At 43.8% G+C, this 25328-nt stretch overlaps 2 protein-coding genes across 3 annotated transcripts; both read right to left on the bottom strand.

Annotated features, from left to right (window-relative positions):
* Nucleotides 1-1142: 1142 nt before the first annotated feature.
* Nucleotides 1143-15514, bottom strand: apmap (adipocyte plasma membrane associated protein). Its single transcript, XM_080782011.1, has 9 exons — nucleotides 15214-15514; nucleotides 12131-12247; nucleotides 9709-9824; nucleotides 9408-9500; nucleotides 7605-7721; nucleotides 6586-6760; nucleotides 4748-4882; nucleotides 4109-4301; nucleotides 1143-3732 (listed from the first exon to the last, which is right to left on the bottom strand). Exons 1-9 carry the CDS (start codon nucleotides 15303-15305, stop codon nucleotides 3523-3525), a joined length of 1248 nt encoding a protein of 415 aa, XP_080638137.1. The 5' UTR covers nucleotides 15306-15514; the 3' UTR covers nucleotides 1143-3522.
* Nucleotides 15515-18000: 2486 nt separating this feature from the next.
* On the bottom strand, nucleotides 18001-24821 carry LOC308328010 (uncharacterized protein). Of its 2 annotated transcripts, XM_080781684.1 has the most exons (10): nucleotides 24642-24821; nucleotides 23603-23719; nucleotides 23459-23557; nucleotides 22890-22953; nucleotides 22300-22406; nucleotides 21236-21838; nucleotides 20711-20886; nucleotides 19570-19810; nucleotides 18989-19252; nucleotides 18001-18441 (listed from the first exon to the last, which is right to left on the bottom strand). In XM_080781684.1, exons 1-10 carry the CDS (start codon nucleotides 24789-24791, stop codon nucleotides 18007-18009), a joined length of 2256 nt encoding a protein of 751 aa, XP_080637810.1. In that variant the 5' UTR covers nucleotides 24792-24821; the 3' UTR covers nucleotides 18001-18006. The 2 variants fall into 2 exon arrangements, with proteins under 2 accessions (XP_080637810.1, XP_080637809.1); XM_080781683.1 differs by having other exon boundaries at nucleotides 23459-23719.
* Nucleotides 24822-25328: the final 507 nt, after the last annotated feature.

Raw genomic sequence — 25328 nt, 5'->3', positions numbered from 1 at the left:
TAAACGGCTTGTTTTAAACTTAAAACTATTTTTATTCAAAGGAAGCTCAGTGGAGCAGCAAGACTGAGCTTCTGACATCAGAGTTTATACACACAGAAAAACACATGAGAAGCACTGGGACAGAATTCATACACATGATGTCTCAGGAACCGTTCATCCCCCAAATCCTCACCCCACCATGGATTGTTTTTTGTTTTCGTCACATTCCTAAGCCAATCATTTGAAGACCTCAAATGGTGGTCCGTGGCTAAAATGCTGAATAAATAATGGGCCCTGGTATCAAACTGGTTGAAACCCACTAGCTTATAGAAATGTGGCAATAACAAAAAAATAATAAATAAAAATATGCATGAATTCAAGTCTCCATGGGGGGGAATAATCGATTTTTTTGGGGTATCCTTTAAGAACAAATGAGGGAAGCTAAAATAATATTATGCACATTAAAATGGTCCTGGTTTTCAAAGTCAGAAATCTCCTGCCTTTTGGGAATGTACACATCGTCTGTCGGGTGGAAACCTCATTGTGTCCAAACCAAAACTGTTCATTTTCAGGATTCAAAATTCAAAAATAGCAAAAGTAGCAGATCTACAAGCTCAACATATGCAGCGGGAAGAGCTTGCAGATCTGCTACTTTTGTTAACCCATTCTGAACGGGAACCCATGTTGGTGTCAGCATCATGTCATGCTTTAGCTATTGAAAAATAGCAGATCTACAAGGTCTGCTATTTTTTGAAAAATCGAAGAACGACTGACATTTTTAGAATCTGATCTCAGGTCAGAATGGATTAATCAGACCAGTGTGTGTCCAGTGGAAACCTCGTATGAATCTGATCTCAGGTCAGAATGGGTTAATAGTTAATAAGAGGTTTCTGCCCGACAACGACGTGTTTGATTCAATAGCTCTGAGGAAGTACAGACAGTGTGTGTGGACGCAGTTCAGTGCAAAACAATAGTCAAAAGTGCAAATTAATGATCATAATCGTAACTAAACAAGACAAAAACATTTACATTTGGCACAACAATTGAATCAACAACTCAAAGAAATTAATGAAATCAGAAATGGAAAACCAAGAGGTTTTCGGGGACACCCCCCGCCCCCACACCCCAAGAAGTTCAGGTGTTGTAGGCCAGCGGACCAGCGGTGATTTGTTAAAGTAAGTGTTAACTAGACTATATTCTGATAGTACTCATTTCTATAGTGTTTGTTCAATAACAGGGATCTCCCCGTCTCTCCAGCTCCTTAGTAAATAGAAAATACATTTTGTTATCCAATCAAAGGAGTGAAATCAAAGAATGCAGGATAAAACCAAGGGAAATGGGAAATGATGAAACATCTTTGTGAGGGCTCTGAATATATAGAACACTAAGTTAAAACAACACACTTTCCCCCTTTTAGCTATAGCCAGTGGCAGTACCTGGAAGTGAAGGACGGCACGCATGCAACATAGCAAGCAGCAAGCATGCAAGGATGGCTGCACTAGACCAGTGGCTCTCAAATAGAACTGAGGACCCCCTGGAACCCCCTGAAGGACCCCCAGGGGTCCATTAAAAGGAGAATTCCGGAGAAGACATATTCTTATCGAATTCTGGCAAAAACTCCAAGCTGAGCACTCATCAGCTCCAACCGCGCACGGCTGGTCTCTTTGCTATTTTCCAAAATGGACTTCTGTCTGAGGCGAGCAGCTGATCCCTCCCTGCTCAGAGCTACAGTGCGTTAGATCATAGACATAAAAAGGTAGACGCCTCCTCCGGCACTGGGGCGTGTGTATCTCGAGAGGCTCTGGGGCGTGTGCATCTCGAGAGGCTCTGGGGCGTGTGCATCTCGAGAGGCTCTGGGGCGTGTGTATCTGGAGAGGCTCTGGGGCGTGTGCATCTCGAGAGGCTCTGGGGCGTGTGGATCTGGAGAGGCTCTGGGGCGTGTGCATCTCGAGAGGCTCTGGGGCGTGTGCATCTCGAGAGGCTCTGGGGCGTGTGCATCTCGAGAGGCTCTGGGGCGTGTGCATCTCGAGAGGCTCTGGGGCGTGTGCATCTCGAGAGGCTCTGGGGCGTGTGCATCTCGAGAGGCTCTGAGGCTCGAGAGGCAAGCTTTTGCGGAAGCACAGTGGAAAGCTTGCCAAGCTTCCGCATGTGTCACAGAAGGTGATTGTTCGCTAGGCCAATCAGAAGTGGTTAATGGATATATTATCATCAGATTACGGTGAGAAAACGTCTACTACGGAATTCAGCTATAATCACCATGTACTCTGATGTAATCTAACACCAAAGTAATGGTGGACTAGGACGGAAGCCCAGGTGAGTCAGTCAGATACAACAGCAGTGACAAGTGACAACACACAGACAGATGTGTGGGGACTCTGGAGGAATGAATTGGCTGGACTAAATTGGGGAGTAAAAAAAGCTAATCTACAAACTTAAAACCTGTAGCTTCGAGCCACATGCTTTGAGCATGAGGATCTGCTACTTTTGAGTCACTCAAAAGCATTAATTTACGAGAAACAAATGAATAAATATGGAGATAAGAGGTTTCTGCCCGACAGCAATGATATGCTATGTGCATACAGTGGAGGGACAGGAGGACAAAAATCAACATGCAGCACAGGTCGTGAGCAGGATTCGAACCTGTGACATTTGTACAGTACACCCACTGGTGCATGTACCAAATTTATCTGAGTTTGACTTCAGCATATTACGTTGCCGAGGCATAGCACAATTGCCTAGGAGGTAATCTTTTGACCAAATAGACATTTCTGCCTACTAACTCTACCTCTCCTAAGACTACTTCATTCTACCTTAGTGCCCACATCCTCTGCCTATCAGAATGCTTGTTACATTCCAAAATCACTATCTGCCCAAGTCATTTCAAGTCAACCTTTTGTCAACTTCTGTGTGTGATTCCAAAGTTGCCATTCTGTTAAATCTCTGTGCATGTCTACACCTTCACACATTCCTCTGTCCATTCCCTTTACCATCCATCCGTCCATTCATACCAGGGTGACCATGTATTCAGCCCCTCAAATCGGGACTCTTAAATTAATGTGCACATTTGGCGCGCACACACATTCATGCACGCGCACATGTATACGCACCATCTGTGTTTTCATTCATTTTGATTGTTTGAATACTACTTGCAGAAAAAAGCACAGGAAAGTACAGTTCAATACAAGGTCTGCTAAGAGGATTTAAAGCCCAAGAAAGCGTATGGCTTGTTTCCATTGGGGTCCTTCATACTCAATTCAGCCTCAGTGTTGAATTCAGACATGCAATGCATCCAATCGTGTTTCTGATTGGTTAGGCATGTTTACGTGAAAAGATACATGATGAACCTCTACGCAACCACTGAAAACAACAGCTGATATTTTAATTCTGGCAAAAACGAGACGATTTTGTAGTGAATATTGAAAACCGGGACATTATTAAGTGTTTTGGAGATATTTGTCGGGACTCAGGCGCGACACGCAGCTTGAAACGGGGACAATCCTGGACAAACTTGGTCACCTTAATTCATCGATCCATTCATCCATCTCAGACCTTGCGGAGGTCTATTCTGGCGATGTACGGCGAGCGATAGGATCCCAGGTACAAGTACCCATCATGCTCGTGGGCCTCGCTGATGTACCCAGCCACGGCGCCGTGGGGGTCGTGGAGGCTGCGTGTGCACACGCCCCCGTCATGCAGCTCCACCAACAGGCTGTAGCAAGGGACAAACTTCATCAGCACCTCCTGACTGAAGATCTAGAGAGGAGAAGAGGAGAGGAGAGGAGAGGAGAGGAGAGGAGAAGAGAATAGAAGAGAAGAGAAGAGAAGAGAAGAGAAGAGAAGAGAAGAGAAGAGAAGAGAAGAGAAGAGAAGAGAAGAGAAGAGAAGAGAAGACTTTCAAAAAGCAGATAAATGCATTTGAAAAAATCCTCTAAAATGGGGTGAGTGGATGGGAGCTGTTTTTTGGCGTCCGTATGATTTCCTAGTTCCTGGTTTCAAGGACAGTCAAACGGTGACTCATAGATTAGCAAAGAGCGCCCGCCATCTATCGTACATCACACCACTGAAAACACAAAATCCTGTGTTTCTTGTGTTTGGCACTCTGAGCCCTGGCACCCAATGTAAATGATACCTTGAAGATGAGTTTCTTGATCCAGGGCCTCTGGGCCAGGAAGTCCAGCATGGAGAAGCCTGGGTTGGGGCGCACCGCAGACATGGACACCCAGTACCCCCCAGAGGAGCTGGGCCGCACGTTGTCAGGGAAACCGGGCAGGTTGTCCACAAACGTGTCCATCCCTCCTTTGTTGAGACCAGACACATGGACCCTGACACACGCACACACACGTTTGTATTATTATATTATATAATTTGTACCGCCAACAAATAGCTGATCTACAAACTCAAAACACGTTTTGTCTGTCTGTCCGTGAAGCGAAGTAAAATCTAACAAAAAAAAAGTTGTATAGCCAAGTCCTAATGTATGATTTGATTCTTAAACAATTAACACAATAATTATGTTAAATTATGTTTTAGTATTATGAGAACTGAGAGACTGAAAACTTTAATCCATGTGTCCGTCTGTCTGCATATCCTAGCAACAGTAGTCTCGGTCACTAGTACAGACTCCTGGTCAGGCAGGCAGACAGACAGACAGGCAGATCGGCAGGCAGACAGACAGACAGACACCTGCGTATCCTAGCGACAGTGGTCTCTGCCACTAGGACATACTCCTGGTCAGGCAGACAGACAAGACAGACAGACAGAAAGGTACCTGCGTATCCTAGCAACAGTGGTCTCGGCCACTAGGACAGACTCCTGGTCAGGCAGCAGCTGGATCCCGTTGGGGAACCGCAGGTTCTCCATCACCACGGTAACCTCTCTGCTCTCTGTGTCGTACTCCAGAACTCTGGAAAACATCGCCAACTTTATTTATAGAGCACATTCAACCCATTTAGACCTGGGAAGCATCGGTTTCATTTTCGATCTTAGCTGTACAGTGTGTGTGTGTGTTTGTTTATATATATTGAAACCTGACATACAACAGGCCAGATTTAAATAGCGACCTAGTCATAAATGGAAGTCGCCCACATGCTGCCTGAGCCAATGGGAGCCGCCTAAATGCCGCCTAAACGCCACCAGCCAATTGCGTAGTAGCGACCTAGTCATGATTGGCTGCCTCCTAAGCTATGACACGGGCACGGCGGAAATCTGCAATGCCCAGACCACACTCTCAACCATAAACATATATAAACAGCGGAGCTGACTCAGCGGAGCGCCTGATAACACCGCCTAATGTTATGAGCAAACTGGAGAGCAGGAAAGATGCACAACAGAGCCAGCGTTTGTTTCACCTGACAAATATGACTATAGTCAGGGCTGCACATAAGCGGTGCGCCAGTGCGCATGCGCCGTCAAAATTCATAATGCGCTGTCAATCAAGCGCCGGGAAGCGCTTCTGCATACCAACAGCTGGGGCCGCACAGAATGATTATCATGGCCAGAATACTAGTAAATTCTGTGGCGAGAGCATTTCCCACTGACTGCCACTCAAAGTAGCTGCTACTGGCCAATCACAGCACGTCTTGCACAAGTGCACTGGCCATTGTGGCTAATCACAGCGCGTCCTTAGTCAAACGAGGGAGGATCCACTCCATGGGGAGGATTCCATGCTGCACACTGCTTGTTTTCCGGGTGCTGGAGCAAGTTGCTCGTGTGCGATGCCGTCTCTCACGGACTGGCACTGCTGCTGCACAATATGAAGCTTATCAACATGACAACAGACATACTGTACCTTATTATCGTAAAGTCGGGTAGTGTACACTGTTTATTTTGCACCGAGGAGCCATGTGTGTCTGTCTGACTGTCTGACTCTGTTGACTGTGTGTACATCGCCTCGGCTAAAAACAAAAGGGAAGCCTGACGTATGCTTCGCCGTACGACGTGTCGTATGTGAAACAAATAGGCAATAGCTGATCTGCAAGCTCACAACGTGTCGCCTCCACAACACGTTGTGAGCTAGTAGATCGGTTTTTTAAATTAAAAAAAGTATCCAAATATTGCTTTGATGCTCATATTATCCTTAGGAAGTATTAAGAAGTTTGTATTAGAATATGCATATAGGGCTGGAATACACATGGACCTATAGCTGCAATTTGCAACTCTAGATTTTTTTGTATAATGAGAGTTGCAATACTCCATTGACTCCCCAGTCCCCACTTATCCAATAAATATCGTTTTGCTATAAGTTATTAATGCATCCCTCTTTCATCCATCCGGCGAGACGGGTTACCGCATTTTAGGAGCACCAAGTAACTCCTCCAGGTGCTCCTCTGAGTACTAGACCAAAACATTTTAGTATGCATGGCTTTGTGTGGCTTGTGATGACCGGGTCCAATGTTTAGTTCAGTGACCATGGACCCACAGAATGATTCAGAAGCTGTGTTCACGTTAACTCTACCATTGGAATAAATATACTCCTACCTTTCCACCGTTCTCCTAAAAAGGCGACTGCCTACTTCACGCAGGTACGGGAAGTAAACCGGAGATGGCATGTCTTTATCTATTTTTCTTCTTGCCCAGAATGGTAACCGTCTCCTAACATACATGTACCTTCCGTCTGCAGTGGCCTCCATGATGAGGTGCAGGTAGTGCCTACGCTGCCACCTGCTGCTGGAGTCGGTGAAGTACACCTTCTTGCCGTCACGCGTCACATCCAGGTCGTTGATAAAGGACAGCTTCCTGCCCCCGACCAGCTTCCCTGGAGACACCAGATTGGTGGCCTCACCTAGCACACACACACACACACACACACACACACACACACACACACACACACACACACACACACACACACACACACACACACACACACACACACACACACACACACACACACACACACACACACACACACACACACACACACACACACACACACACACACACACACACACACACACACACACACACACACACACACACACACACACACACACACACACACACACACACACACTAAAATGCTTCCAGTTGTACAGTCTGGAGCAACGGAAGCTCTGAAAATGATCAGAGGATAGAGCAGATGCGATGCCTCCGCCTCCTCCTCCTCCCCAATCTGTTTCGTCTTTACAGTCGCGCAAATTTATCCTAATATAAATAAAAATAATCAAAGCATATCGTCGCAGTCGGGCAGAAACCTCTTAACTCCATATTTTAACTTGTCGTGTTTTTTCGTTAATTAATGCCACTACTTGATCATACTACAGTGTCACACGAAAGTAGCAGATGTACAAGCTTGAAACGTGGCGCGAAGCGACACCTTTTTTTAAATACATTTTAAAATATATTTTTGTGAATGGAAATGACAGCCTTTATTCTTGGCTTTCGGGAGGTGTAGTTCAAGAATACACCTAACCCCTGAAATCTTTCACAAATGTTCAAGATTTTTCTAAATGTTTAGAAAATTAGCCGAAGAATAGAATAGTGGCTAAACCGCTCCGCATTTTTCTGGGGTCCCATAGGAAGCCCCCCTCAAAGACCCCTGGGGGTCCCTGGACCACACTATGAAAAGTGATGGCCTGATGGCCTCTGTCCCTCCCCCTTCACCACGGCAACAGAGGACCTCTCACCTGTGATTGGGTCAACTTCAAACAGCCCCAGGTAGGCGTCGGCCACAAACAGCGTCCCATTGGGTCCCGCTCGGATCCCCAGAGGCCGCCCACACGTAGGCTCCTCCTCCTTGGAGCCTTTTAGGGAAGAGAGAGAGAAGGGCATGGTGAAGTTGTGATAAAAATTGTGATCACAACAAACAGCTTTGTCATACATTTTCCACTTGACAGAAACGATTATGAATATATACAATAAAAATCACACCCGTGTGAACTGAGTGGTGCAGCTTGCAAAATTATTCATTCAATCAATCAAATGATCACCTAAAAACCTTGGTGAAGTCAACATAAATGTATAACTCGTTTTGTTACATGTACAGTAGATGCAGATTGAATACTCTAGTTTACCAAAATAATAATAGAAAGTCTGCACAGCACACACAGAGCTCCCTAAGTTTCAAAAGGTTACCGATTAACGTTGCCATATGAAGACGACTTATAATACGTGAAGGAGAGACACAGGAACAGCATGGACATTTTTATGTTTGATGACTCTGAGGAAATTGTAGTTCACATCAGTCACCCTTACTAGCACCTTTTATTAACAAAAGAAAAAGGCTTAAATGTCTGCTTAAACCACCCTAGCTGGTAATCCAGTCTGGCAGTGTGCCGCGGGTTCGACTCCCGATCCCGACGGCCTTTACAGCATGTCTCCCCCCCATCTCTCACCCCATTTCCTGTCAGCCTACTGTCTGTCCCTCCATAAAAAATATAAAATAAAAAAAAGGCGAAAGCCACAAGAAAACATTAAGGGCTGTATTTTGCGTGTCTTAAGTACCAGGTCTTATTCCCTAACTTGAGTAAACTAAAGACCTGGAGGCGTGATCAATGCTCTTTGGCCACTCAGAATAGCCAAATGGCATTGATCACGCCTCCAGGTCTTTAGTTTACTCAAGTTAGGGAATAAGACCTGGTACTTAAGACACGCAAAATACAGCCCCATATGTCTGCGCTGCTCCAGTGTCACTCCTTCGCTGCTGTACAGTCCCGTTTCTGTGACGCAGCGGACCCGCCTTGTTCTGGGCTGAGGCGCGGTGGTACTCCTTTGTTCTGGAAGACTAGAATAATAACTCTGCAACATGCAAAAGGAATGTTGAGCAACAAGAGCTTCAGATGACTCTCTCTCCTCACCCCAAAAAAGAAAGTCTGTTGAAAGTTCAGTCGATGTGAAATGAGATGAAGACAGACCAACGTTCACAGCTGTGTGTTCAGACATGTCGCACAATAACCTACTACACTCCATGAACCAACATTTTGAAATAGACGTCTAGTAATCTTTGCCAAAAACTTTGCCAAACATCATATTTGATCTCTCAGTCAGAGGTTAGTATTAGTGAAATTGAGGGTTAGAGTTAGATTACTTGGGCTGCAAGCTTTAATGTTTTCTCAAAAAGGCCCAAATCATTTGTTGTAGGTTCTTAAATAAACTCTTTGCACCAGCGTCTTGTGTGTGTGTGTGTGTGTGTGTGTCTGTACCATGACAACCATAGATAGATCTCATAGTGTTTGTATCTGTTGATGACATGTATCATTGTGTTTATTTATGTATGCTGTTGAATTGAATACTGTACATAGGACCACAATGGAAACAAGTCCCCAGTAATTCTCTGGGTTATCCTTTTGGCTTTAATATCTTACTGCACATTTCTGACTAATAAAGTATTCAATCAATCCATCCAACATTATGTGCATTTTCTACGAGGCCATGCGAAAATACACATATTCTGCGAGGCCACAAGGGTTTAGTGTTAGAGAGGTTCTCACCACAGGGGAGTTTTCCCAGTCTGGTCAACACATGCATCCTCTTCCCAACCAGCTTTAAGATCCTCCCATCAGCTGTACCTGTATACAACACATCTGCACGCACGCACACGCACACACACGTTTTTGTCGAAGCACTTTGTAATACTTTCCATTGGTTCAATATTTGTTTAACCAACACACAGACGTAAAGGGTGTTCAATAGCATTGATTCATTTCAAATATTAAAAAAAAAAATTGTTAGGCGGTTTCGCCTTAAATGAACAGGGTTGAGGACCACTGGTCTACTAATTCACACACCCACCTCCTATGCTGGTGATGGACTCTGGTCCAACCAGCTGGTCCTCAAACAGCCTCTCCGCCTGGCGAAGCTTCAGGTTGGGTTCATAACAGCCGGTCATCACAGGCGGCTCGCTGAGACTGTTCATAAACATGCCATAAAACAGTCAGTAATCACAGGCTGAGGCTTTGTTTTATGGGGTTACGGTTAGGAATTATGTTTAGGTTTAGGCATAGTTTTACTGAGGCTAAGGTTAGGAATAAGGTTTAGAGTTAGGCATTGAAGTCAGGTTTAGAAATATCGACCATTCCGAGGTTGCCGGATTTGACCCGGGACGATCGTGTTTTGGGGGGAGCGTTCTTGTATTCTTATTAATTATTCACAAGCTTGTTGATACTTCATTGGTTCTCTCTGGCGTGACGTGTCACGAGGCCTAACAGACTGACAACCATATATGGAGGCGTGAAGGACTGACTACAGGTTTTGAACGTTTTAATAATAACTTATACAATCTGTATGGCGGAGTATGTTAACAGTTTTACTCCATAAAACGCGTTACCCGCTATTTAATCAAATATTCTACGCTGCCGAGATTGTTTTATTACCTTTAGAGCATACGCCGAAGTAATTGCAGCTTTCAACGACGAAACCCCCCGTCCACTTACATTGAGCTCAATTTCCCAGAAGCCCTAGCAGCCCAGATGATGACTTGATTTCCGGTAACGCGACGGCCTCGTCATCAGGTCCCGGATAAATCCGCCGTTTCTTTTTAATTATTTTAAAACTGCGAATTAAACGCATTAAACAAATGTCGGGTATAGCATTTTACACGTGGTGGAACACTGGATTAAACAATTAGTTAATGTTAATGCAATATAACGTTTTATATAATCTGCAAATAATCTGTATGCCAATACAATATAATTTTACAATCTGTATGGGAGAGTATGTTAACACAATATAACTTATACAATTGGGGTGGTTGTATTTTGTCTCCCTGCTCTTCTATTGAGACATTTAGATTGTGTCAAAGGTCATGTCTCACCTAGACACAGGCTAAGATTTCCACCCGACTGTGCAAGACAGTGTGAGTTGTTGCCCCATTTGAGCAAAACACAAATGGGAAAATGGAATTTGTGCAAAAGCGGCATCATCAAAAACAGAATAAAGGGTGTTGTGTAAACAGCCCTGTCCTCATCTGAACTGCTCTGGTCCACAGCCAGACTGAGAGGGTTTGTTCTGTCTGTCTGTCTATCAGTCTTGCATGCGTGCGATAAGCAATTAATCTCAAGTCAATAATTCGTTTTTGTAAGAATGTCTGACCATCAGATGCATCTGTGTGGCAGACATTAGAGGAGGAGAATGGAGGAGTTGTGGCTGCCACTAAAGTTTGGATGAAAATCATGGGGTTAAACGTTCCGAACAGTAACTGACTAAAAGCATGTCAAAATCTGAAGCGTTTTTTTTTTTTTTAATATTATTTATAGTATAGTATAGTTTTGAGACAAAATGCTGCCATTTGTCCCAAAGTGACTGCAAAAGATTGCTGCCATTTGTCTAAAAAAGCTTTATACCCTGTATATAACATAATGGTGCAATGTGACATATCTCTGTATAAACATTGCTGTTTTCCGGTTTTCAACGTTGTTTTTTTATTATTATATTTTGACAATTTCTTTGGCAATGTAAACATATGCTTTGTCATGTCAATAAAGCTCTTTTGAATTGAATTGAATTAACCTAATAGATAACTAGTAACTTAATCTGATGGCTCTCAAACCCCTCCATGTTGACATGCATTTGGCCACTAACTTATGTAAGTTATTACGTAATACAGTTTGCCTTTTTTAAGATTGACTTCGCTGAAATAGGTAACATCTGATGAGTCAGCAGAAATATAGACAGGTCAACTGAATGTAATTCAGACTGTTAAAAGGGTGAGTCAGCAGTCTTAGTTCTGATTTTGCCACGTTCAGTATATTGTCTGTCGGGTGGAAACCTCATGTTACTTTTCAGGATTCAGACTCGGATTCAGAATGACGGAAATAGCAGATCTGCGAGCTTGAAACGTGGCGCGAACTTGTAATGGAGAGAAGACCTTTGTGCGCTGTGTGTTTAGTTTAATAGGTTTTTTTTCTTCATAACTTAACCCTATATAGTATATACGTATACTGTTGTCCAGAGACCCCCCCAGGATATGTACTAGGTCTTCCCCACTCTACATCAGACCTCTTTGCTGCAAATAGCTCAAGATGTGAGCTTGTAGATCTGCAATTTTTTTACAAAGACTAAAACTCAGGACATTTACTCATGATTTTGTTTTATAAATATATTATATAATATTTATATAATTTTTTTTCGTATTTCAGTTACTGTATACTGACATAACAGTATAACTAAATAACTGACTTAACAGCATTGGACAGAAAAGGACAGAAAGGCTTACCTGAATACTTCTGGCTGGATGGGAGACTCTAGAATGAAAACAATCACAAGCAGAGGGAGAAGCAGGAATCCTCCCAGAGACAGCAGAGTGACACGGAACACCTTCCCACTGTACGAACTGCAACACAACACAAGAACATGAACACCGTCAGACTGTACGTTTGTTCGATGGCACATTAGAACATGAAAGAAATTATATATATTTTGTTCAGTTTATAGCCTTATTTTTTTAGGGACTATAAACAGCTATATAGTGTACATTCTGTCAATGCCATTGACAATGAATGGAGAATTTAGGTCATACAGTATGTGTCTGAGAAAATCGGCTGTCAGTATGTGTGTCGGTGTGTCGTTGGAAACCCTTGGCCAATAAGGGAGCACCATTCTTGGTGACGTAAGGTATGTTTTAATGTTGGTATAAGGTCAATAATTGATTAGAGTGCCCCTCACTTCATACAACTGTGATTTTTTATTTTAAATCTAAATTGCTGATCTACAAGCCCACAATGCATTGCAGCATGACATGAGAGCTTGTAGATCCAAAGCCATGTGCTTGAACTCCACGATTCATGAATCACTGACTCATTTAAGTGAGTTGCAAATCAAGTGGCAAAGTGAGTGGCAAGCTGGCAAAGTGAACTTAATGTAGTTAAACATTGTTTAATGCAATCAGATCAATCAGAGCAATCTTTTCTGTTTGGATGTATGTGCCGTCAAGGCCAGAAACTTCGGGGTATTATGATGATGTCACACATAGCCTCTATATAGAGAATCTAAATGTACTGATTCAATTATGTGATAGCGATATAAAAGGGACTAGGGAGTGGGGGGACCCGGAACATCAGAACCAGAACTTCATAAAAGGGGGTGGGGGATGGGCGGAACATGGAGAATGAGACGTTTACAACTCTGAAGGGAGGCAAAAGGCAAGCCAACCGTGGAGACAATTTGGCTAATTTGAATGTTCATGGAGTGGAGCCTTGCTTTTAGGGCAGCCTTAAACCTTAATGAGGAAGTTAAACGGTACAGACCCTCTATTTGTTGGCGGTCCCTAAACCCAATGTTGAGAAACAGTTGTAACGGTTTCCTCAGGAGCTTATTTGGCGTGCCAGGCAGGCGTGTACCTACCAGAGAGGAACTTAGCTTCTCCTTTTTTATGTAGCCCGGTGGTGTCAAGGAAAACGAACAAAGGACTCAATAAAAGATAAAGAACCCTTAAATGTGATTGGAACTGTCTTTGTATTGAATGTTAGAAGCAGATCACAACATTTGCTTTCCAAGAAAATAACAAAATCTAACAAATAGCATTCAGTATTCTGTCAATGCACTTCCAGAACCAGTCATAAACTCCTAAATCTAAATATACTCAAGTTTTCACTCAAAAACTCAAAAACCTTCCAAATTAATAATTCAACCTTAAAATAACCAAAATGAGTCTCCAGGAAATAAATCAGTTCAATTCAAATAAAACAAAACGATCCTCTTCAATTTGCAATGTTAATGGGAAATATTCTCTTTCTGTTTAGGCAATGGGGCAAACTCATCTTGCTGTCAGTTAAGTAGGCCATATTTCCATATGGGTGAATATGATTAACTCAAAACAGGCAAATCCTGAAGGACAACTCCCACTCCAAACAATTCACTCCTCAGCTCCAATTCTCCCTGGATTCCAAAACGCAGTGGAGCTTGAAGATCCTCAGTTAGTGAATGATATAGTTTGTTTGTTATATAGTTTGTTTAGCTGCTGCCAGCATACAAACAAACTTCTTCCACCCTGATTCACACACACCTGTGACAATTTCAGTGGTGAGCAGGGAGATTGCCAGGTGTCAATCATTGTTGAGTGGTGATGGCTTGTCAATTAGTCAATTAAGAGTAAATTGTGACTCTGGCCGTCACATTCCTCCCCCCATGGAGAAAGCCGACCAAGATTGAGGGAGACGGGTCGTCACACAGTGTTACAATATAGTGCACTTCACAATCCTTTCTTATTTAATACTGAGCTGTGAGGGACACAGTGTAGGAGAGACAGACCATAGGAAAGATGAGAGGGACACAATGTAGGAGACAGACCATAGGAAAGCTGAGCGGGACACAGTGTAGAAGAGACAGACCATAGGAAAGCTGAGAGGGACACAGTGTAGGAGACAGACCATAGGAAAGCTGAGAGGGACACAGTGTAGGAGAGACAGACCATAGGAAAGCTGAGAGGGACAGTGTAGGAGAGACAAGACTGTAGGAATAAGAAAAGCTGAGGGACCCAGTGTAGGAGAGACAGACCATAGGAAAGCTGAGAGGGAGACAGTGTAGGAGAGACAGACAGCAGTAATAGCAGAGAGATACACTCAGACTGTAGGAGGTCTGCTTTTGAACCAGACCGCAAAAGAGCAGGCGTAGGAGAGACATGCAGTAGGAGTTGGGAAAGCTCAGAGGGAGACAGTGTAGGAAGGAGATACAGTGAACATTATCATCTGTATGGATACTATACAGCCAAACTTGGCCTACATTGAATGTCCTGTTCCTTGATAAATCGTCTACTGTTTACATTGTCAACCAATTCAAAATATAGCTATAGATAGAAGATATATGACGACAAAAGGCATGATCTACTGTGCTTAACGCCTCCTATGATGACTGTGCACACATCACATCAGTGATCACACATCAGCTGATCTGACCCAGATATTACACTGGTTTGCCTTGGACGTTACATGTGTCACCCAGACTTTAGTGACCCATTTCATTGTGTGACCGACTCCATTGATAGGTCATGTAGCAATTTTACAACATACCCAAACAAAGGTGGCTAACAGTAGTAGTAGCATTTAGCTTTGAGAACATCCATCATGATCAGATCAATAGAGGATCTAAATCTAATCTGATCGGAAACTATAGCAGCAGTATTCGTGTAGGTCGCCGATTTCGGCGTAACGCCCGTCCGACGATGATGATGCGCACCTGCTCCTAAAATATAGGTCAAGTTAACGGGGTGCCGGGGTGCTCGCTCGCGACAAGAACAGATCTACAAGCGCATGTGCGCTTGTAGTCGATCTGTTCAAGTCAGCCGAATGGTTCAGTTGGTACCTGGATCCCTTGTACTGTGGCTCCTGCAGATCATCTGTGATGACGTGTGGCCGGTGGAGCCTCCTGAACCTCAGACCCTCAGATTCATTCATGATTGATGGTGATGAGTGGAGACCACCGGTTCTCTCCCGGACGGTATTTTGGATCCGATGTTCGGTTACGCTTTGAATTGGTCTGCTCCGGTTCTGTTCTATGTGAACAGTGGCTTGTTGTTGAATGGACCTGGTCCGCACACAACAGCGCACATCACCATCCTCTCCTCGTCATGTCAACACACACAACTGACAACCATCAAACCGTCAAGACAGACATCAAAGGGATAAAGAGCTACTTCCTCTGCCGCGCTTCAAATTAAGAGCTTGATATATTATTAGATATTGCTTCGTTGGTTTATAGTGATTTTTTTTGCAGTGGTGAAAGGTAACGTACGTGTGGTTTACTGTATTTAAGTACAATTTTGAGAACTAAACATTTACACTGGAGTATTTCCACTTTTACTTCTACAGTAGAAGACTAGAAGCTCCACACATCTCAGAGGAACATATTGTAGCCTATGTTTATTCCTCGAATCATTTCAAACTTTAGTTACAATATTATATTTTAATCATTATTACATAACCACATGACCCTATTTGAACTTTTATTTAAAGCTTTCAAAACATTTTATTATAATATTACTTTTGTACTTTAAGTATATTTTGATACCAAGACTTTTGTACTTTTACTCCTGGAGTAATTTGCAGTATTGACACTTAAGTAACAAAATGTTGTACTTTGACCACCACTGACATTTTGTTAAAATGACATGAAACCACACACAATACCACATAGTTTAAACATGTAGGCATGAATGTTTGTAACATACAATCAAAACTGAAGGTTGTGGGCATATAAAGCATTTACATCCAACTATAAATGCACCAAGTCTCTGTGTGTACTGTACATCTGTAATCCACATAACTCGAGACACACGTTGCACCCACCACAGGGGGTGCAGTGCCTGGTGTCGAGTCGGTCGGACCCACGATTGTCCAGAACGGCCCCAAAAAGGCCTCTGCCCGGGCTCTGGACAGGGCCCCTGCCCATTGTGCATATATGGAGCTGGCCTGTTCTGACATCTGCATAGACTCCATATTTGGGTATGCCTGACAAAGAACTATATGGGCATAAAGGGAACACAGACATAATATCTGGGTGGGGCATTCATTTCCAACTTTACTTTGAAGGCTTAATTGTGTATCACACTGAAGCTGACTTCACCCTCTGAAGAGTTTCCGGATTGGTCTTTATCACCACCTGCTGCACAGAAGTGGACATTGCACTGCTAGAGAAATAGAAAAAATATCCAACACCAAATTCATTAGCCACAATTTGCAACACTAGATTTTCTTTCATAATGGGATGAATGTTATTAGTATCATTGGTGAACCGTGGTTGCATATTGTGTACTATATAAGAATAGTAAACCATACCATGTGTCATATATATTATATACTATACCATATTATAGTAAAACATAACCTATATTATACCATATACATTATAAGTAACTCATTATATATTCAATAAGGATAACAGAGACACATGAATCACTCATAATATCCTCTAAATAATAACCCTTATATAGTAATCCGCCAACAATGTACCTCAGGATGCTCTTTGCCACTTTGGCCTAATCAATCATTACAAGTAAACCATAACACAATGGCAATGAAAGGTATTGACTCTGCACAGCAGGAATTATTTTCTTATTTTTATGTATGTTTATATATGAATATGTGTAGATGAATGTATATAACGGTATCTAAGGACAACATGAATGTATGCACTGTGTAGGCAGATAGATGTCCCATCAGTCTGCTACACGTAGACCTAAATATACAAATGGACTCCAGGGGTAGGGCCCGACAAGCCTATGGCTTCTCCCTAGCCCTTTTTCGGATATCGGACAGGACATAAGCAACGGACACTCAAAAGGAGTAGAAAAAAAGTAAACTATGTGTGCTATGTATGAACTGTGATGATTGTCCACCATTCCGAAAATAAAACTGAACTGAACTGAATCTAGAGTTGCAAGACCTATTTATCCAAATTGCATTTGAGATCTCCTTGCAACGTTAAACTCACCAACATTGCAGCTAGGGCAAGCTTGAATTATCCTCTTTCAAAATGCAAAGCTCTTGTTTAAAAAAAATCCACCCTAGAAATGTTATGAGCTACTTTCTGTCCAATATATTTCTAGCATATTTCGAGCGGCCATGTGTACTAAGTTTGCAAACAGACGAAAAACAAGTCATGTGGGAGAGAGCTTGTTTTATTGCACACTGTGTGTGAAGGGGCGTCGCCTGCATCGTCGTCTTCTTTGGATGTCCCAGGTGTGGTGGATTTTTATTAAACACATTTTTTGTTTGAAAGAGGATAATTCAAGCTTGCCCTACAGCTGCAATGTTGGTGAGTTTAACGTTGTTAATACAAACAGATTTCAAATGCAATTTAAAAAAGAATCTAGTGTTCAAATTGCGGCTATAAATTCATATGCATTTTGGCCGCAAACCTCCAATATATTATTATTATTTTGGTTCCTGAGCTCCTGCCTGCTAGAATAGCAGTTTAAATCAAGTTCAGTTCGTGTTCGGTCAAAACATCAGTACCGGTAATTAGTAAGGATAGGATTCTTCAAAAATCAGGAATCGGTATTGGACCCAGCATTCTCTAATCTGGCTCTAATCATTATATTATTATATATTATTATATATAAATAAAGCCCCCCCCCCCCCCCCAAAAAAAAAGAACTCAAAAACCCAAATTGCATTTGTGGTCTCTTAAGTTCCTCATACAGGCGAATCCCTTGCTGCATTTCAAACAGTTGAAGGGTTTCTCTCCCGTGTGAACCAGCTGGTGCGCCTTCAGGTTGTTGGCCTGGTTGAAACTCTTGCCGCACAGCGTGCACACGAATGGCCTCTCCCCTGTGTGCACGCGGTTGTGGCGCACCAGGTTCTGCTCCACGCTGAAGCTCTTGCCGCACACCTCGCAGATGTAGGGCCTCTCGCCGGTGTGCGTGCGCAGGTGGAGGTTGAGGTTGTTCTGGGTGGAGAAGGTCTTCTGGCACTTGGAGCAGCAGTGCGGCTTCCCCTCGGAGTGGAAGCGCCTGTGCGTCTTGAGGTAGCTGAGCGAGCTGTAGCCCTGGCCGCAGATGTCGCAAGGGAAGGGCTTCGCTCTGCCGTGGACCTGGGTGTGGGCGGGCGTTTATTGTTATGAATACATAATCACCCGATTAATCATCATTTGAGATAATCACAATTGTTTCGCATATTCGTTAAAAGTCCTTAGAGATTGGCTATTTCCTTCATTACATTCATTTAGTCATAGTTTTATTAAATATAAAGTAAATATGGCCTAAATGAATGCAAATGAAAATGAAAGGTTTCCTTTTACGCTCTCAAAAGTTAAATTAAATTAAACATTAATTGTCTACACAATTAGAGAATGTAGAAGAATTGTTATATTGTTCAACATTTATCTGTTATTATCTCTCCTATGTTACAACATCAAAGCATGGAATTGTGGACAAAATCTTGAGAGGCAAAATCTCATAGAAATGGTGGTCCGTGGCTCAAATGCCAAATAAATAATGGACCTTGATATGAAATAGGTTGAAAACCTAATTCATATCAAGTAGTAGTTTATACCTACGTAGTTTAAAATTGTTAATCGGTTATTTTGTTTATGCCAGTTAATCGTTAGGTGAAATGCGATGATGGCGACGGCCCCAAACCTGGAGGTGGGTCTTCAGTGCCTGAGCGGTGAGGAAACTCTTGCCACATTCCTCACAGGTGTGTGCCTTCTCCCCGCCGTGCGTGCTCTGGTGCCTCTTCAGGTACTGCGCCGAGCAGAAGGCCTTGCCGCACTGCGTGCACACGTAGGGCTTCTCCCCCGTGTGCGTCCTCTCGTGCACCACTAGGGCGCTCTTCTGGCCGAAGCCCTTACCGCACACGACGCACATGAACGCACGCACGCCCGTGTGCGTGTGCTGGTGCACCTTAGAGAGAGAGGGGGGAGGGAGGGGCTGGGCAATTAACCGAACATATATCGAAACCAGAATATATGCATTTGGCTGCAGGAATTTGAAATAGTTTCTTTCCAAATTAGCCTTAAAAAATCATCTATCAGGAGACCACAAGGAGGGGTAAATGCATACCGGTATGTTTTTTAAATTGAAATTGTCAATAAATTTAGTCTTAGTCATCATAGCTTAGTTTTTATTTGTTTTTCGATAGTAAAAAAAGGTAGTCGACAAACATTTTTCGTCATAGTTTTAGTCGATGGAATAGTCACTGGTTTCAGGTGATACGCTACCTTCAGATGACTGGCCTGGGAGAAGCTGCGCTGACACAGCGGGCATGAGAAGGCCTTGACGCCCATGTGGGTCTGCCGGTGGCGCTTCAGGTTGGCCGCCACGTTGAAGCGCTTCCCGCACTCACCACAGCCGAACGCCCGCTCTCCAGTGTGGACGCGCCGGTGGATGTTCAGTGCGCTCCTCCGGGAGAAGCCCTTGTCACACTGCTCGCACGCATAGGGCCGTTCCCCCGTGTGGGTCCTGAGGGGTTAGGGGAGACAGTCACCATCATTAAACTTTAACCTAATGTATTTATTGTTATACATATAATTGCAATAAAAGCAGCACTATGTAAATTTTTTGCATGAATAACATTTAATTTTGAAGAGCCAAAACCCGCGACCGGATGTTAAAATGTCACTACGACTGTGTGTGTTTGCATCCACTTCGGGTCTTGCAATCGGCGATGAGAAAGCCTGATTGTGTTCAGTACAGCGTGTCAGCTATGTAAGTAAGTAGCCTTGCCGAGCCATGAGGCCCATAGGGAAGGAGCCCATCTCCTGTTTCTGTAGCGTGAGGCAGCTTGATGTACAAGTACACCCCCTGGACATGACACTAGTATGTCGCAGGGACTTACCCCCAATCCAACCCTTGATGCTGAGTGTCATGAGAGTCTTTGGTATGACACGGCCGTGGATCGAACCCTGAACTCCCAGTCTCACGGCGGACACTCTAACCACAAGGCCACTGAGCTGGTAGCGTCAGCTATGGGCCCTGGAATAAAGCTTGTTTTGACGAGAAATGCCATCTGGGACAAGGAATTGGAGATAAAGGCGATCAAAAGAAACAGATTGGGCGCGGGCTCACGCAAAATTCAAGATGCCGCACCCCCACTGCTGTTGACATCATCACCTAGCAACCCGATGGTAATGTGAGTAGCATAATGACTTGATTGATCATGAGCACTATAAAAGACCAATTGCCGTACATCTACGGCAATGCCGTTAAATGGTTTACTACAATACAACTTATACAATCCAATGTTATTATCCGTAGAGAAAAACTTCCGCAAACCAGGGGATGGACGAGTCACGTCAGGACTTCTGTGCTCTACAGTAAAATGTAATTGCAAGTCTGACCAAAGCCCAAAGCCCATCATACCTGAGGTGAGCCCTCAGCCCGCTCTTCTGGCTGAACGCCTTGCTGCAGACGTGGCAGGTGAATGGCTTGGCGCCCCGATGCACCGTCAGCTGGTGCACACGCAGGCTGCGCCGCGCCGTGAAGCCCCGCTGGCACGTGGGGCATGTGAAAGGCTTGTTGTCCCCCGTGTGCACGCGCTGGTGAAAATTACAATGTTATGATTTTATTGCAAACATAATGGTGATTAACGATATTTTATCACGATAATCAAAATGGCACTTATTGCTTACCACTTGAACACCCATCATCCCTATTCTGGGATGATGATCGAATCGATTTGTGTAGAGTGAAATAAGAGTGTACCAAATGTACATACTTTAATTACTATAATTACAGGGTATATATAATAGAGGGTTCAAGTGGTACCGAATTTCCTAGTGTGTGACGGAGGACAATTTCACACTAAATTATAATCTCCATGATACGATTATCGTGAGTGTTATTTTTTTTAATCATGATAAACGATAATAATCGCCCCATCCCTACCGTGTGCACACGCTGGTGCTGGACCAGGTCGCTCCGTCGGCTGAAGCTCCTCCCGCATCCTCCTTCCTTGCAACCGAAGCTACTGTGGGCCACCGTGGGCGTGTCCGCCCGCGGACAGGCCTCCCTGTGGGCCTTCAGGCAGCATCTGGCCGGCAGCGCCTCGCTGCACGCAGAGCACTTCACCGCCGCCGTGCCCGCCGTCGGCCATTTTGTGAGCTGGTGCTCGCGGAGGTGGCCACGTGTGCCGAACACCTTCCCGCAGTGCGCGCACTTGAACGGCCTCTGCTTGCCGTGCACGGTCGCCTCGTGCACCTTGGCGCTGCACTTGGCCGAGAAGCGCTTGCCGCAGAGCGTGCACGCGAACGGCCTCTCTCGGACATGCGTGCAGGCGACGTGCACACGCAGGTTGCTGCGGCGGGCGAAGGTGCTCCTGCAGAGGGCACAGGAGAACACTCCTGCGGCGGGTTTCTGCTGGCCCGCGGCGGTGTTCTTCCCGGTTCTTGCCCTCTCGCGGGCCGGGGTTGCGAGGTCGCTGTCCTCCATCTGTCGGGCTGAAGGAGGTGCAGGTTGTTGTTCACCTTGGATGTTCGCTTCCTCCTGCGTCTAGGGATGGGACGATATGAAAGTTTCACATCACGATTATTGTAACCAAAATAATAGCGATTTGCGATATTATAGTGATAATCAAAATACTCTTGACTCGCTCCACTCTCCACTTTTATTAGTTAACCACTTGAAACTCCAGCATCCATATTCTGGGTGGAGCTTTTGCCAAAAACAGCGGATCTACAAGCTCACAACGCGTCGCAATACCACAAGTTGTAGATCGACTATTTTTGGCAAAGACATTTGGTAGAGAGCGGGGAAAAAATACTGTATCGAGTACGTTCTTTACAGTTCTGTTTTACCAATTATATAGGGTTTTTGAAGTGGTACCGTGATATGCGGCTCAGCAAATTAAAGGCGAATTGATCCCAGTGCATGACAGACGACAATTTCACGATAAATTCAATCTCTGCGATACTAGCGTTTATGCTTTTTTACGTTTATCGTCCCATCCCTACCTGCGTCTCCCCCGGAGCGAGGGCGAGAACCTCCTCCTCTGTGGGGAGGAGGAGGAGATGTGTGGGTTCCTCTGCGGGAGGTTCAGCTGCCGTGTCCGTCGTGGGCGCTGCGCGTGAACAATCAACATCTGAACATCTGCATGTTGATCAAAACCATCGTTCCTGTCGGGCAGAGACGATCTTATCTAACTTTTTTTACGCCCTACTTGATTGATCATACTACAGCGTCACACAAAAGGTATCAAAAGTAGCAGATCTACAAGCTCGAAGCGTGGCTCAAAGCGACGGGTTTTGAGCTTGTACTGTAGATCTGCTACTTTTGAATTTGAATCCTGAAAATGTGGACATAAACTGTATTAAGTTTCCACCCGACAGAGACAATATACATATACAGTATACGAATAGCGTAAATAGTCTATGTACCATATAGACTGGCTATTTGACAAAAAACTATATTTATATACAGTGTACACACACACACACACACACACTATAATAATACCAATGAAATTATAATAATGATAATGTAGAGGGTTTACTTTATAATAATTTATTATTTTAGGAATATGTTGGCATTGGTTTGTACTCACAGGGGCACTCAAAAGCATCCTTTGACTTCTGGCGATGAATGAACCACTCTGCTGCTTCTACAGACTGACAGACACAGACAGACAGACAGACAGACAGACAGACAGACACGTTTTATGGGATGTCAATTTCTTTCTTGATATAATAGCTTTATACTTTTTTCTTGACAATTTTAGGGGGTCCTCCAACGTCTGTAATGTTTGCTTTAAGCAGTGACGTCATATGGCAGCCACACTTTTTTAAACATAAACCTAACCTCTAACACGCCTAATACTAACCATGACCTTAACCTGAATTGTAAAAATTGTAACCGTAGCCACCGTAAACCACGAAAACAACATTTCTCTTGTGGGGTCTGCCATTTTGGACCTCCCGTGATGAAAAAAGAAGATCTACAATCTCGCCGCTATAAATGTTTTACAAATCTTCACAAATGTTACCCCCACCCCCCTTGTTCCTTGGCACAAAATATTTTCGGATGGGTGGGTGGGGGTCCGTGGCCAACTTACATATCAAGTCAGGGGTCCTTGACATGGAAATGTTTGAGAACCACTGATCTATATATAAACACCTGTAGTAAAGCCTGCTTAGAAACGCCCTCTGTGACTTCCATCCTCGGCTTCGCCTCCTCCTCCTCTCGGTGGAGCCTCCTCTGCAGGGTGTTGTCCACCTCATCTTCCTCTCGGTGGAGCCTCCTCTGCAAAGTGTTGTCAACATCCTCTTCCTCTCTGTGGAGCCCCCTCTGCACGGTGCTGTTGTCCACCTCCTTCTGCACCAGTCTGAGCAGCTCCTCCGCCACCTCCCGCAAGAGCCTCCTCATCACACACCACAGCTGCACACATGGACAGACACAGAAGGAGATTTGAGATTTGTTTTGAGAGATTACATACAATGTATTCAATTGATTGATTGAATACAATATACAATTCCATTTCATGCATTCAGCAGACGTTCTTAATCCAGAGCGATTTACAGTAATACTTCATTAACATTAACAGTTTGCAAAAAGGTACAGGAGTATAGTTATACAATGCTAAAAGGATTACCCAGAAAGCCTTGAGGGCTTGTTTCCATTGTGGTACTGTGTATTCAATTCATCAAGACATACAGTATAAAGACATACAATGAATGAGATCAGTGGTACTCCCACTGATGTCGTGCCATGCTGTGGGCGTCACTCACTTTTTTTTGAAGTAGTCAAAATACATGAGTACGTAGTACAGACAATACTATTGGTCTCTTGGGTATGTTGCAGACCAGTCACCAGACCTGACCCATTGCAAGTAGCTGTACTCTGCTGATGTCACTACCTGCTTTGCTTCCACTGTGGAACAGTGGATACCTTGTATATTCCTCATTACCGTCCATATTTATGACACTGTACAGACAGACAGTCACTCAGTGTACAAATTAACTTGCACATTACCCATGTAGATATGATAGGGTACACACAACTGCGCACATACACAATGGCTGATCTATTTATAAATAGTATACAATTAAACCAGGGAAACAGCAGTACGTTCAAGCACCGAACGGTCCTAATCCTAGCTCTGGTCCATAGCTCTAGCGCGTTACGCATTTATGGATCAGAGCTATCCTAATCCTATGACTTGAATCTTGACTAAAACACTGCAGCAGCATCAAACTCTCAACTTCATCCCATGTAAGGACAGTCACCCTGCAGAGGATGACGATGATATTATTTATCATCGTCATCATGAAAAAAAAACATCTAGAATATTATCCCTCACCTCAGTTTCCCTTTCCAACGTGGTGTGTGTTGTTTTCATGTCCTCTTTATCAGCTGTGAACTCCTTCCAAAGTTTTGCTATTTCCAAAACAGCAGCCACAACAAACCGCTCCATAACGTCTCTAAATGGATCTTTTAAAAGCAACGCCATGATTTCAATCTGTTAACAAAAACAACCCGTCAAAAATGCCAGCAGTTTGTTGTTGACGTAAAGTGATTTGTTTGTTGCGATTTGCGACAGCGTGCCGTGTAGGGCAGCTTTTACGACAACATATAAGTCAATAGCAGATGATAGCACCATGTCGCCCTCTGGCGGTTCGGATCAAATCTAATTTTACTCATCGCATTTAAATTTATTATGGCCAACAATGAATGTATCGGCTTGAGTTGTGCTTTCATGTGAAATGTTCTGCAAACTGTTAACTTAATACATCAATCAATCAATCAACCAATCAATCAATCAATCAATCAATCAATCCATTTGGCAACAATATTTCAGTTCTGTGAATGGTTTATATATATTTTTAACGGAGACATCTACACAGTCTACAATACATAATAGATTATAGCAGCTAGATCAGGGCTGGCCTAAGGTGGGCAGGACGAAGATATGGTGGTGGCATGATGGGCATCCCTGCGGGCGAAAATGTTTCGGGGAGTCAAATCCCTGTAAACCCCTGAAATCTGT

Source organism: Protomyctophum bolini (genome assembly GCF_963924005.1).
Source record: "Protomyctophum bolini genome assembly, chromosome: 14".
NCBI lineage: Eukaryota > Metazoa > Chordata > Actinopteri > Myctophiformes > Myctophidae > Protomyctophum > Protomyctophum bolini.
This window is presented reverse-complemented; position numbering and strand designations above follow the sequence as displayed.